We start from the raw sequence: 14606 nt of genomic DNA, 5'->3' as shown, positions 1-14606 counted from the left end.
TGATTTATTAGCTACTTACTTGCTGCAGGTGCAAGTTTGTAGTATTAGAAAATGGTCCAGAAAGAACTTTTTAATGTTTTCTGTTGGTTTTAACTTCGTGACCTATCATGTGATTTATTTGTTTCTTTGTCATTAAAAAAAAAAAAGTTTTGCCTAGGTGTCTGTAGGTTTGGATTTGTGGCCATATATCTCACGGAGCCCCTGGTCCGTGGGTTTACCACTGCGGCAGCTGTGCATGTCTTCACCTCCATGTTAAAATACCTGTTTGGAGTTAAAACAAAGCGGTACAGTGGGATCTTTTCAGTGGTGTATGTAAGTAAGCAACTTCCCGACTTACTGGTACTTGTTTTCCCTTCTTTATTTTTCCCCCTTCTCCTCTGTATCTCTTTTACCTTCAAGACTCACTTTTCTTATTTCCAAGAATTTCAATAAAATGGAGGAGATTTAGTTATTCTAAGGCTTTTCTGAGAAGAGCACTACAAGGAAAATTAAACCTTAAAGTCTCATTTCTTTAATATATGGTACTATCTACCTCACAAGGAATTTTTTGGTTAGGTCTTTTTTTAATATTTATTTATTTATTCGGCTGTGCTGGGTCTTAGTTGCAGCATGCAGGATCTAGTTCCTTGACCAGGGATCCAACCCAGGCACCCTGCACTGGGAGCACGGAGTCTTAACCACTGGAGCACCAGGGAAGTCCCTGGTTACGTCTTTATTTGGTTATTTCACCTTGACTCTAGTTAGCTAAAGAAACAGCTTTTTTCTTAAGACAAATTAGATTATCTTTGGGAACTAACAAATAATTTAAAGGCATTATGGGATAATAGATCTCTCTCAAAAACTGCTTACTCAAGCAGGCAAAAAAATAAGTCTGTAAAGGATCTATTGTGTAACTGTCACAATTAACCAGTTTAATCTAATAAAATAGACATAGATCCTTCTACCCAACTCAGAGAAGATATAAATTATTTGCAAGCACGTAGGTAACAATGGTAATAACTGATCACGTTGAGAGTGGTCACGTAAAACTGATCACAAATTCTAAAAATGCAGCATTGTTTCACATGGTGCAGTAAATTAGCAATCAATAACTAAATATAGCTTTAAAACCCCCATACATTTGGAAACCAAAAACATATTTTTGAATAACCATGGATAAAGAGGAAGTTATGAAAATTGTTAAAACCAAATGACAGTGTAAGCACTACATACCAGAACTGAGATGCTGCTGAAGCTATCCTTGGAATGAGAGATCTCTAGCCTTTGGAGGTATTGACGTGTCAGACACTGTGTTAGGCAGAGCAGTGAGTTTACGGTCCAATGGGAAGACACATAGTAAACTGCTAATCACATAAATATGTAATTAAGTACAAATTGTGTTAAGTGCTCTGAAGAAAAAATCAGGCTGCTCTGAAAGTTGAATAGAGAGAGCTTTAGATTAGGGGTCTAGGAAAGTCGCTTTGAGGAAGTAACAGTTAAATTGAGTCCTTCACTGATTAGAATGGAGTCCAACTGTGGGAGCATTCCCTAAATAACTCAATTCTTCGTTTCCCGTAATAGCTGGTAACATGCTTCTTACTCTGAGATTTCTCAAAATGCCTTGTCACAAAGGAAATAGAACAGACAAGCATACTAGAGAATGCTCCTAGGCATTGATAGGAAAAGTGTGTAGCCTGGGCTCGGTGGTAACCTACTTTCCCAGGGTCCAGATAAGTACTGACTGCATTTGGGGTGCGGAGACGGCAGCCTTAGGAGAAAATTAAGCGGCTTTCTTCTCTAACTTTCCTGGGCTTCTTTCCAAGCTTCAGCCACTCTCTTCCCTTCAAAGCTCACCTGATTCGTCTTTCATCTGCTAACAGTGATTTCTCTCCCTCTTTCAGCTCCTAAAAGCTTTCGTATGTATTTACCTATGGATTTTTTTGCTGATATTACCCCTAATCCTTTCCTAATGCTCAGGACTCAGCTTCAGGGTTACTTTTCTGAATTTTACCATTCTACATTGAGATGTTAGCGTAGCAAAGAACACTGTAATCTAAGATTGTCAGGTAAGGATTACAACTACCAAGTTGTATGACTGGGTAAAAATGACTCCTAATTGGTGAAAGCTGCAGAGAGAGAGACTTCAGCCTGAGAACCTTTAGCTAGAAATGTCCACTAATGGGATGGCTGGTGTGAATTAGAGCACTAGACTGTCTCTGTCTATTCAGGGGCTCTTGCTTGATGTAACATCCAGTGTTCACTGTGTTACAGAGTACAGTTGCTGTGTTGCAGAATGTTAAAAACCTCAACGTGTGTTCCCTAGGCGTTGGGCTGATGGTCTTTGGTTTGCTGCTGGGTGGCAAGGAGTTTAATGAGAGATTTAAAGAAAAATTGCCAGCGCCCATTCCTTTAGAGTTCTTTGCGGTAAGTCAGCGTCCAGCAGCTTACGCCTACCTGTTTCTGTGCGGGGTTTAGAAGTGGACCCGGGAGGAGGAGACTTGACCTCTTTTCTCTCACTTCTGCCGAGAGAAGGTTGGAATTTGTCAAGGGGAACTTTTACAAATACACTGACAAAAAAAGGAAAGCATTAAAGTAGAGTCATGGATGATTTTTAAAATATAGCTGAAGTCTGTCCATAAAAATGTGAATGTAAATTATCTTTGAGTGAAATTATGGAGATTTTTCTTTTTCAAAGTTTTTATTGTCTAATTGTTTTATAATGAACATATAAACTTTAATAACCTGAAAAAAGTAAGCTGTTTCCATTCTGAAAAGAGCAAATGACAAAGGTTCCCAAACTTTCTTGGTTCCTGGCACTCCTAGGCCAAAAGAAATGCCTAAGTAATCGTTCCATTTACTAAGTAGTAAGGTCCAAACAACTTCATACGTATTTATGTCTAACAACTTAAGAACTGTTTGTAAAAATAATGCACATATATTGAAATAAAATATATTTTATGACATTCTTAAATCACCACAGTAATTTATCAATGAATGCGTATGGCGGCTGGTGGGCACTTCACAATCCCTCAAACCTGGGAATCAGATGGACACCACTACCATCATTTCCTGTTCACTTTGATTTTTGCATGGTACCTGCTTTTTTATCACAGTGACCACTGAATGCCCAGCTTTGCAAACATGTGGTGTGACTGAAAGGAATGTAGTAGGAACTAATATCGAAACTGTGAACTACCTCAAACTAGAAGTTTGCATGGTGTCTGACACGTGTCACTGTTTTCCTTGAAAGTCATGTCCCACAGTGTCCTGGTGAGTTCTCCTTGGGAGCCTGGAGCACTTTGGTGTATAGTTTTTTTTTTATTATTTATTTTTGGTTTTTTTAACATCTTTATTGGAGTATCATTGCTTTACAATGGTGTGTTAGTTTCTACTTTATAACAAAGTGAATCAGTTATACATACACATATGTCCCCATATCTCTTCCCTCTTGCGTCTGGTGTATAGTTCAGGAGCCACAAGGAGAAGCAATAAAACGTATAGGTGTCTGATCCAAATCTAGCTAAAAGTTCCAGCCACAAGAACCACTGGCTCGTATAGCTCACAAAGAAGCCAGGCCCTTTGACCCTTGTCCTTGCTTTCATCTTGTCTATACCCGAATTGGACTGTCTCTCACTGTTTTAAGACCTGTTCTCTCATTGGGGTTGGGCCCAGAGTTCCTGTTTCCTCTTGGAGAACAGCAAGAGGTTCTCAGCTCCTTCGCATGGCAGTGGAGAAAGGCAGGCCCTAATCATGAAGTAAATGATGAAGACTGACTTTCCTGGCTTGGGATCCTAGTTTTGTCCACTTTCCAGATTCCCTTTAAAGTTTCCTTCATGTTTTCCAGGGCAATGGTTCTCCAGAATTCTATCATTAAAATTATGGTTGAACCTGTTTTTTGTTTTTTGGGTTTTTTTTTTAACTTCTTATCTGTATGCTCCTCAGAGCAAGGGAGAGGGAAGCCATACTGGAAAATTCGGGACAGAATCTTCATGACTCTCATTAAACATACAGTTCCTTTTTTATCATAAAATTGTTTGGGGTTCTGCATTCTCTTTCACAATGCATCTGTTTGTGTTGGTAGGAAAGCTTTGGTTTCAATTTATTTATCACTGCATAAAGTTGATGCTCCAGGAACTTGAGCCATGTGTATCCTGTGGATTTGAATTTTCTGGGCACTCCCCCAGTTTGCGATGCACAACGGATGTAATTAAGCGTGGCAGACATTGCAACCAACAAAGAAGGGGCATTTCATCATAGCGGCCGGAAGCAGCCACGCCCTTGGTCTCTCGGGCTGCTGTGTCTGATAATGAGCTTACCTTCTTCTTGGCTCCCTGCAGCAGCCCCCTTTGGTGGGGGTCTGGCTCCCTTCCCTGGCCAGCCCTATGCCTTCGCTCCTTTATAACCCACTCAGAAAGTTCTACAAGCAGTGGTTCTTTGGGATGAAGAAAGTTGCTGTCTCTCCTTCTGTTATTTTTCTCTTCTTGTAGCTCACTAAGGCTTGTACTTTACACACAGACTGAATCTGTGCCCCGACAATCCAGGCAACCTTATGTACAAGGACACTCCGTGATGGGCGGTTTCACCCTGACCCTGACTTGGCAACAGACATGGGAGAAGATAGCCATGGGGTGCTGGTGGAGGCCTCTAACCACCTTGGTGCTGCTGTCCTGGAAACAAGAGTCCATAGAAAGATTGTGCAATAGATCCAAACCTACATGTTATGATGATACACTGTCACTGTACCACCCTCACAATACGTATTTCATGTCCTTTATTTGTGCCACCTTGGCCAGAGCCTCATTTTACCTGCCCCAAAGGCAAAGCCAACTCCTGAAAGGTTTTATGGTTTCTTTGTTTGTAGCCAACTAGCCAAATGCCTCGGGATGGAACAGAACAAAGTAAAGAGAAAAGAATTCCAGGCCACAAGGAGACTGTAGAGTCCATTTTAATTTTGTGGAGAAGGGTCATTAGGAGAAGTTAGAATTGCTGGAAGCTAACTATAATTCTTTTTTTAAAAAACCGAGAAAGTGAGAATAGATTTGGCTTGGCTAGCAAGTTCTTTGAAGCTTATTTTTGTGGTGTTTGAATGTTCATTTCTAAAGGTACGTTTGGTTTTGTGTCTGTTTCAGGTGGTTATGGGAACTGGCATTTCAGCTGGGTTTAGCCTGCATGAATCGTACAATGTGGATGTCGTTGGGACACTTCCTCTGGGGTAGGAAAATAGTTTCAAGTAACCGTGTGACTTGAATAATCAAGGGATCTATTATTGCTTCGAACTCCTGCTTTAGTATTGCAATGAACAATCTTTTTTTTTCCTACGTAACAAATAGCTGAGGGTTTGGCGGGGGGGTTGAGTTTGGTTTTTTTGGCTGTGTGTGTGGGGGGGGGGGTGGCTTATTGTGGTTAAGAAAAAAATAACATAAAACTTAACCATTTTAACCATTCATAAGTGTACCGTCCAGTAGTGTTAAGCGTATTCACATTGCTGTGAAACAGATCTCCAGAACTTTTTCATCTTGCAAATCTGAAACTGTACCATTAAACAATAACTCCCCATTCTCCTTTCCCTCCATCCCCTACTTTCTCTCTCCATGAATCCGATTACTCTAGTACTCCGATTACTCTAGTACTCCGAGTACTCTAGTACTCTTGCCTTCTCTGTGACTGGCTTATTTCATTTAGCATAATACCAACGTTCATCCGCGTTGTAGCACGTGACAGGATTTCCTTCTTCTTTAAAGCAGAATAAAATTCCACCTTATGTATATACCACATTTTGTCTATGCATTCATCTGTTGGTGGACATTTGGGTTGCTTCCACCTCTTAGCTATTGTGAATAATCCTGCTATGAGCATGGGTATGCAAGTGTTTCCTCAAGACCCTGCTTTCAGTTCTTTTGGATATATACATAGAATTGGGACTGCTGGATCATATGGTAGTCTGCTTTAACTTTTTGAGGAACCTCCATAATGTTTTTGAAAGTGGTTGCACCATTTTACAGTCCTACCAACAAATGGCATGTGGGTTTTCGTTTTGTTCTGTTTCCTATTTAGCATTTATTGGTTTTTTAGATCTCTTCCTGGGTAGCTTTGGCGCTAAAAGCAAAAAAAGCTTTGGAGCTAAAAAGCTAAATCTAGCCTGCCACTTAGTAGCTTTGTGACCTTGGGCAAGTCACTTATCCTCTCAAAGCCTCAGTTTCCTCCCCTGCTAGGTAAGCATGGTAATTGATGACTATCTCAAGAGCAGTTGTGAGAGTTACAGGAGAAGATGTGTCTAGAGCAGCCAGTGTAGCATTTGGCATGCACAGTGCACGTTCAAGACATGTTAATTGAAAGTTCTGTGGCTCCTTATTTCAATCAGGTTCCTAGTTTTAAATCATATATTACTTCTTTGCTTCATCTGTTTTTCTTGTACCTAATTCTACATTTTAAAATTTTTACTATTATTTTTATATTTGAAGGAGTGAGCGTGACTGCGAGCCTCTCCTGGTCTCACTCTGTCCCTCTCTGATACTCTGGCTCTCTCTGTACCGCTCTGCGTGTCTCTGTCTTTCTGTTCCTGGTACTGTCTCTTTCTTGCCACTCTGTTCTCTCTTTCCAAAAGAAGAGTCAGACATTTGCCCAGATGCTGGACATTGACAGGACCTGGTATATTCCATCAGGCCTTGCCCCTGGAACCACCTAAGAATCTCCAGGGAAGCACAGGCAGCAGGAGTTGCTTTTTAAGCCAAAGTTCAGAAGCCTGCATTCAACTTCAGCGAACTGCTGTCATAAACATGTTACTTATGATTCAATGTAAAGGTATAACACAGTGATGACCCTTGTTTTTCTATTTGCACTTACAATTTTTTAAGTACTTTTATACCCACCATGTCAGTTGATGCTCACAATTACACTGTTGATATATGTTATCTTCATTTAGCAGAGAAGAAAGTTCATTTATTCCCATTTATTCAGCATATGTTTATTGAGTGCCTATTATGTGCCAGGGACACAGCAGTTAAAAACAAAAGTGAACATGCAAGCATAAAAGCCTTTGGTCTCATGGAACTTATATTCTACTAGGAGAAATAGACAATACATCAATAGTGAGACATGCTACGAAGACAAGGGAAGCCAGGTAAGAGATAGGAGGGGCTGGGGTTGCTGTTTTAGGTAGGGTATCAAGGAAGGTGACATTTGAGAGACGTGAGTGAAGTTTGGTATGTCCCAGCCTGGACCCAGAACTCAATCTTCTGATACCCAGTTGTGTGATCTTTCCATTACCTCACACCTGGCTCACTAACATAATTCGTCATGTGATAAACATGTGTCTTTGGATCCAGTAGATAACCCTATTCAATAACTAATCACAAGTAATCTACATGTGAATTTTCACGCTTAGATTTCTCCTTTTAAAAATTCACATGCCAAAAAAAAAAAAAAAATTTCACATGCCACCATCATTCCTACCTAATACCTTCCTTTCCCTATTGCATTATACCCAAATATGTTGCTTTCCCTCTACGTATGAGAGCTAAATTTTTTTTTTTAATAAATTTATTTATTTAATTTATTTATTTTTGGCTGTGTTGGGTCTTCGTTGCTGCACGCAGGCTTTCTCTAGTTGCAGCGAGCGGGGGCTACTCTGCAGTGCAGTGCACGGGCTACTCGTTGCAGTGGCTTCTCTTGTTGCAGAGCACGGGCTTCAGTAGTTGTGGCACGCAGGCTCTAGGAGAGCTAAACATTTTTTTAAAAACTAAGAACATTTTACCTTTTTGAAACTTGGCTTCCCAGAAACCTTATCTTTCTGGAACTTTGCCCAAAACCAGGCAGGCAACCAATAATGCCTCCCTGACTTCCTATCTGTATACAGTCATACTGCTTCAGTGTTCTGTGAGTCTCACTGCCGAAGAACAGTGGCTTATAACAATGTCCGTTTATCTGCTCGCAGTTTGTCAGTGTAGGTGGGGCTCAGCTGAGTGGTTGTCTCCCTTGGGGTCTCTCAGGCAGCTGCAGACTCTGAAGGGGTGACCAGGGCTGGAGGATCCAAGAAGGCCTCGCTCACATGTCTGACAGCTCAGCTGCAGTGGCTGGAACAGCTGAGGGCTGGCTGGCATCTTCTCTCCAAACGGGTCTCCAGCAGGGTAGCCAGGTTCTTTAGGTGTCAGCTCAGGGCAACAGGACAGAAAAGCAGAAGCTGCCAGGCTGCTTACAGCACTCATGCAACATCACTCCCACCACATTCTGTTGGTCAAAGCAAATCACAAGGCCAGCCCAGATTCAACCAGAGGGGAAACAGACCACATCTAGATAGGGGAGCAGCACACAGAAGTATGCGAGGAATTGGTGGTGGCTGTATTTGGAAACAAACTACCACACTTATCTGCACACACACACACACACACCATAAATATATAATACAGTGTCCAGAAAGTGACAGCTGACTGTTAAGAGATCCCATTCACGGCAATATATCATGTTCCTTGGTTCACTTCTCTTCACTCATTGCAGCATACATTCTTTTCTCATATTCTTATTCCTCAGACCCAAACCTGCTGCCAGGCCTTCTCTCCTGGTTAGTGCTTATGTAGCAAAGTGCAAGGAAAAGACAGTGAGTTCTATAGGCAGACCCCCCGCGTCTGATTCCCTGCTCCATCTTCAGCAGATTACTTAACATCTGCAAGCATCCATTTTTTCACGTATAAATTGGGGTAATAATGGCACCCATCGAAAAGGATTGTTTTGAGGGCAAATGAGATGACATATATCAAGCATGTAGCACATAATCTAGGCTTAACATATGTTAGGTTCCTTTGCTCCCCTCCCTTTCCCTTACCTCAGAAGCTGAGACAGCCCTTTTGTCACTGTGATATGATACAGTATGAGAAATAGTGTGGAGAGACGGGTTCTTTGTGGTTTTTGTTGTACTTAATAGATGAGCTGTTTGACCTTGGACAAGTTACTTGACCTCACTATGCCTCATTTTCCTCATCTGTAAAATGGGGATTATAATGGTACCCAGCTGACAGTGCTGTTGGAGATAGATAAACACAGAACCTGGCACAAGAGGAAGCGCCTAATGAATGACTGTAACAGTAATAATATTGTACATCAATTAAGTGATATTGTTATTTAGCCCAGTGCCTTGAATTGGAGCAGGTGCCTTTGAAAACCTCTCTTGCCCCTTCCCCCGTACCATTCTGGGGAACACCTATTCTGTTCTTTTAGGACAAAGGTTCCAAACTATGAGAATGGACCACAAAAATTAGGTTCCCCATTGGGGAGCTCCAGGAGCCACGCTTTTGGCCCCTCCAGATTCCTAAGATTCCCAGATGTGACCCAAGGAGTATAATCTGCTGCTCATTTCCCATGTTAGACACTCACCTAAAGGGATCCAGGGAAGAAGCAGGGTCCTTACATCAAACAGCAAGGGAGAGCAGTGAGTACCTAGTGTTGCCCGGACAGTAGTAATTCTCTGATATCATAACCCCTGTCCACCTCCCTCCTCACCTCAGTTTTTGGTTCGAATGTCTTGTGGCATCTGAGCGCTTCACTGACCCTCTCCTCTACCTGCTCTGAGTCTTACTTACACCTGCCATACGGGCTGCCGTGAGGTATGAGGTTACTCCTTTTCTAAATGAAACGGCATTTGATCTCTGCTGATAACCCATTCAGGTAGAAAGCCGGCACTCTGGGGTTGGGGCCTGGAAAGAACTTGTGTGTCAAAGAGGGCCCTGCTTTTTGCCAAACAAGTACCCAAGTGTTGATCACCTCATCTGCAGATAACGCCCCCCTACAGTGCTCCCCTCTAGCTGCATGTTTTTTTCCAGTGGTCACAATGCCCAGGTTAAAGTCAGCTTCACCTTTCAGGCTGCTGCCTCCGGCCAATCCGGACACCAGCCTCTTCCACCTTGTGTACGTGGACGCCATTGCCATAGCGATCGTTGGATTCTCGGTGACCATCTCAATGGCCAAGACCTTGGCGAATAAGCATGGCTACCAGGTCGATGGCAATCAGGTAAAACTCATTAATTTCCTGCGGATGTTTCCTGGTGGCACAGTCATCTTGCTCTACTATAGGAGACAAATAAACTGGATTTCTCCATCTTGGTAGAAAAGAAATTACTTTGGTGATGGATGTATTTGAAGCATGTATTTATTCAACACTACAATTTTTTCGTGGTTTGTGTGCCTTAAATCATCAGAACACTGAGGTCCAGACTCCTACCTCACCTCATCAGTAGGTGCAGTCTCCACTCTGAGGTGGACAGTTTGCCATACTCCTCTAGGCGCTATCCCTATTTTTAAAGCTCACAGCCTGAGAATCTAACGTTTTTCCAGAACCATTTTTACTCCACGGGAAAGCCTTCTCTTTGTTCACTGAACTTTGAGTTTATGATTCATCACTTAAACCCCACAATACATTCTTTGCCGCCTTCTTTTATAAGATAGCTACAGATAAAGTATTGAATCTGAATACCGTGAGCCATTATTTATTTCTAAGCTAAATACCCAGTGTGTATTTATCTTAGAAATTCACACTGTGCACTTCTAAGAGGAGACGAGACGCTCCATGTTCATACGAGACACAGTAATCCATCTAGGAAACCCGGAAGTTGCCCTGAGATCAGGACCCACTCACTGGTCCCAAGAGGACACTGGCAGGGGTTCCTTGATGAGCAAGAGCCCAGGCATTTAAAAGATGCCAGCAGTCCTATTCACCAATAACTTTCTCTTAAACGACAAAAATATTTTGTCCGTTTTGCTGCAGTTTTCTTTAAAAACAAAAGCATTGTTGGTGTAGAGAGTGTGTTTGGGAAAGAGGGGGCTAGGTGGTGAGCGCAACATTTATCTCCAACACAATAAAAATTCAAGGTGTTTTTCTTGAATTAATTCAAGAAATTAATGCATTAATTCCTGTTTTGAACTCATGTTAAACAAATTCTTGTATCTGGAAAGAGAATGAAGAGACAGCCTGTACTGCTGAAAATGTGCATTAAATGGGCCATCGTGCCTGGCTTCCTGAAAAATAACTGATCTCTTTTGTGCTTTGCTTCCACGTGGTAAAGGAGCTCATTGCCCTGGGACTGTGCAACTCCACTGGCTCACTCTTCCAGACTTTTGCAATTTCATGCTCCTTGTCTCGAAGCCTTGTCCAGGAGGGAACTGGAGGGAAGACACAGGTGCGTATGCAACTGGCCTCCAAGGTCTGGTGATTTGGGTGATAAACTTTAATCTGTTGATTGTATTCTGCCTGAAGATCCATGCTCCAGTGAGCTGTGTATGAATCAGAGAAAGGCATGATTGGTTGAAGCAAATCACAAGGAACTGAATCTACAGAAAAGGGGTATATTCGCCAGTCAAATCGAAAAATTAAACAACACTCCCTGCTACCAGTAAACCTCAAAGTTCAGACATAGGATGTTGTCATGAAAGCCTGAGAGTGAGTATGGGCAGGATGCCAGCACCATCCAATAGACCCTTCTGCTGTGATGGAAATGTTTGATATTTGTACTGTCCAGTATGGCAGCCACTAGCCACATGTAGCTCTTGAGCACTTGAAATGTAGCTAGTGCAACCAAGACCTGAATTTTTAATTTTATTTAATTTTACTTTTTAAGATTTAAATAGCCACCTGTGGCTAGTGGCTACCACTTTGGATGGTAAAAGTCTTATCTGAACTCTTCTGGCCCCTGTGAGTCTTGGGTCAGCACCACACATCTCCTCTCCCCCACCCCTGGCACGGGCATTTCATTCAGGGTATTTAAATATTTCAGCTTCTGGTTTAAAGGCTATATGAGGAACCAAAACCTCAGAAAGGGAGTGGGAATGAGTTACAGGTTTATGTAATGGTATGGATGACTTATGTGAAGCCATATCTTCCCACAGTGATTATCAAAAGACTAAGACCAACCTATGCCCCGCCTCTTACTCAGGTCTCCTAAAAGCCCCTTCCACGTGTCTTCTCTCATTCAGCTTGCAGGTTGTTTGGCCTCATTAATGATTCTGCTGGTCATATTAGCCACTGGATTCCTCTTTGAATCATTACCCCAGGTATGTAGCTTAGATTTGGTGTGAGGTCTTCTCATGTATAGAGACTTTGCTATTTTATTTGTTTATATTTTTGTGGCTGTCTCATGGGTGTTTACTGTAACCCTAGTGAGGTGGTATGAGAAAGGGCCAAGGCTAGGATCAATATCCTGTTCCACAGTCTGCCAGCAACTGGGACCTAGGGAAAGCCATCTCAGCATCTTTGATTCTCAGTTTCTTTATCTGCAAAGTGGAGGTTTTGGTTTGGCTAATCTCCCAAGGTTCTTCTCTCTTTGATCTTCTATGACCTTATACTCCCATTAAAAATTTGAGATGGCCTACACTCATAAAACGTTCAGTTACTGGAACATTTAATCTAGTAGAGCTCAGGAATGCTATAGCTTAGAGAAAATCATAGTGCAGGAAGACCATGGGTGAGATAAGTCCTTGAGTACCATTTAATTCTGAACCTCTTGACCACCATGCAGGTTTGCTACTAGGATATAAGCCTGGTTTTCAAGTCCCATTTTAGCTAACCAAGTCCTGAAAATCCAGGTGTTCTTGTCTCCACATGTACCATCACTGCCCTGTAGGAAGGGAGTGGGGAAAGGACGGTGGGAGGGCAGCTGCAGGACAGTGAAGGGCCAGCAGAGGGGGGTCTCTGGACACAAGAGGAGAGGCACGCATGAATGTGCTGTGTTTCAGGCTGTGCTGTCGGCCATTGTGATCGTCAACCTGAAAGGAATGTTTATGCAATTCTCAGATCTCCCCTTTTTCTGGAGAACCAGCAAGATAGAGCTGGTAAGTAACAAAGGTGATTGCTAGGTGAATATGTCATAGCAACAAATGTATTGTTGCTGATAAAAATGTGAGAAAGATAAGTTACTGTGGCCAGTTATTATATGCAGTATCCAGTTAGGCAACAAGGCTAGGTACTCTGTTTGTGTGTGTGTGTGTGTGTGTGTGTGTGTAACTCTTAGGAAATTTTTCACATGATTCTACCTGAAGCTTTCTGTCTTTTGTTTAGACCATCTGGCTTACCACTTTTGTTTCCTCCTTGTTCCTGGGATTGGACTATGGCTTGATTACTGCTGTGATCATCGCACTGATGACTGTAATTTACAGAACACAGAGGTGAGTGCACAGATTGGCATGGGTGTGCGTCCTGCCTGAGACGGCAACAGTGAGTTTAAACGTAGATCAAAGCTCGATCTGGTCAAAGTAAGCTCTTTGGTTACTTCTGGTCAGCATGAAAGGGAACTGAGGACTCATGGGGCTTGTTGACTAAATAAACAAACTGCCAAATGAAAAACTCAATATGATCGTGCCAGATGCTCTTCTCTATCACAGTTTATAATTCCATCAGTGGTTTTCTTAAAAGAGCCTAGTTTGTCTCATGGTTCCTGCCACTCTGGCCCCTGTGGCACCCTGGCTTATTTACCCTCTTGTGAGGGTGAATGAACTGTGTGTTCTTGCAGTCTGCTTTGGCACCGAGTGCTGACATAGGTTTTGATAACATGGAGCAGACGCTGACACCAAGTTATCATACAGCGGTTCCTTCCTCCACCCTGAAATATTATCAGCTGTCATCTCTTCTCCTAGTACGAAGCTGAGCCCAATGGGGAAGGTATAAAATAACTTTAAAAAAATACTCTGTTCATGATAAATAAATAAATCACTATAAAGAAAAAAAAAGGAAACATTATGTTTTCAAATAGTCTGACTTCGGAGTCAGACAACCTTAGGTTCAAGTCCCGGCTGCACACTCTATACAAGCTCTGTGATTTTACGTGACCTCTTGGAGCCTCCGTCTCTGCCTCTATAAAATGAGACTCTTACTTGCTGCCTCAAAGAGTCACAGTAAGGTTCAAATGAGAATAATGCACATGAAGAGCCTAGCACAGCGCCTGACACATCCTGTGCACGCAACAAATTTAACACGGGAGGAATGAAAATGAGGTTAGTCTGTTTTTGCCTGTAGTTGCAAATCACACGATAGTTCTTAAAGTTTTGATTGTGGTATGTTGAAGGGCTGCTAGATGGAAATGATGGGATGCTTCCCACTCTACAGCGTAGGAAATGAGCATTTTCCTCTTCAGAAACGACATAGAGGGAAATGTGGAATCTAAACTCAAAAATTACACTGTTTTTAATAACAAACTCTACCCTGTCACCCACTTTTATGTAAAAGAAGTTCACCCTCCCCCTCGTTTTTGTTTGTTTGTTTTTGGTTTTGGGGGTTTTTTTTCTGCGGTACGCAGGCCTCTCACTGTTGTGGCCTCTCCTGTTGCGGAGCACAGGTTCCGCACGCGCAGGCTCAGCGGCCATGGCTCACGGGCCCAGCCGCTCCGCGGCATGTGGGATCTTCCCGGACCGGGGCACGAACCCATGTCCCCTGCATCGGCAGGCAGACTCTCAGCCACCGCGCCACCAGGGAAGCCCTCCCCCCCCGTTTTTATACGAGCATTATTAGTACATGCAAGAGTTCTTTCTCTCAGAGCTTTAGTGAACATCATGGTTTAAAAATATCTGTATCCTTTAACAAGCCATGGTATAGAATTGGAGACTTTTTTTTCACTTTTTGGTGGTTTTTTTTTTTTTTTTTTTTTTTTTTT

At 42.3% G+C, this 14606-nt stretch overlaps 1 protein-coding gene across 1 annotated transcript in view; it reads left to right on the top strand.

The window, feature by feature from the left end:
• Positions 1-14606, top strand: part of SLC26A5 (solute carrier family 26 member 5) — a 51924-nt gene that overhangs the window by 24323 nt on the left and 12995 nt on the right. The window contains exons 6-13 of the mRNA XM_027123823.1: positions 148-312; positions 2251-2403; positions 5109-5191; positions 9832-9979; positions 11031-11144; positions 11938-12015; positions 12697-12792; positions 13019-13125. Coding sequence (XP_026979624.1) covers positions 148-312; positions 2251-2403; positions 5109-5191; positions 9832-9979; positions 11031-11144; positions 11938-12015; positions 12697-12792; positions 13019-13125 — 944 coding nt within the window. The remainder of the gene's footprint in view (positions 1-147; positions 313-2250; positions 2404-5108; positions 5192-9831; positions 9980-11030; positions 11145-11937; positions 12016-12696; positions 12793-13018; positions 13126-14606) is intronic.

This window comes from Aethalodelphis obliquidens, unplaced genomic scaffold (genome assembly GCF_003676395.1).
Source record: "Aethalodelphis obliquidens isolate GAN/ISIS:26980383/991018 unplaced genomic scaffold, ASM367639v1 scaffold27, whole genome shotgun sequence".
Lineage (NCBI taxonomy): Eukaryota > Metazoa > Chordata > Mammalia > Artiodactyla > Delphinidae > Aethalodelphis > Aethalodelphis obliquidens.
This window is presented reverse-complemented; position numbering and strand designations above follow the sequence as displayed.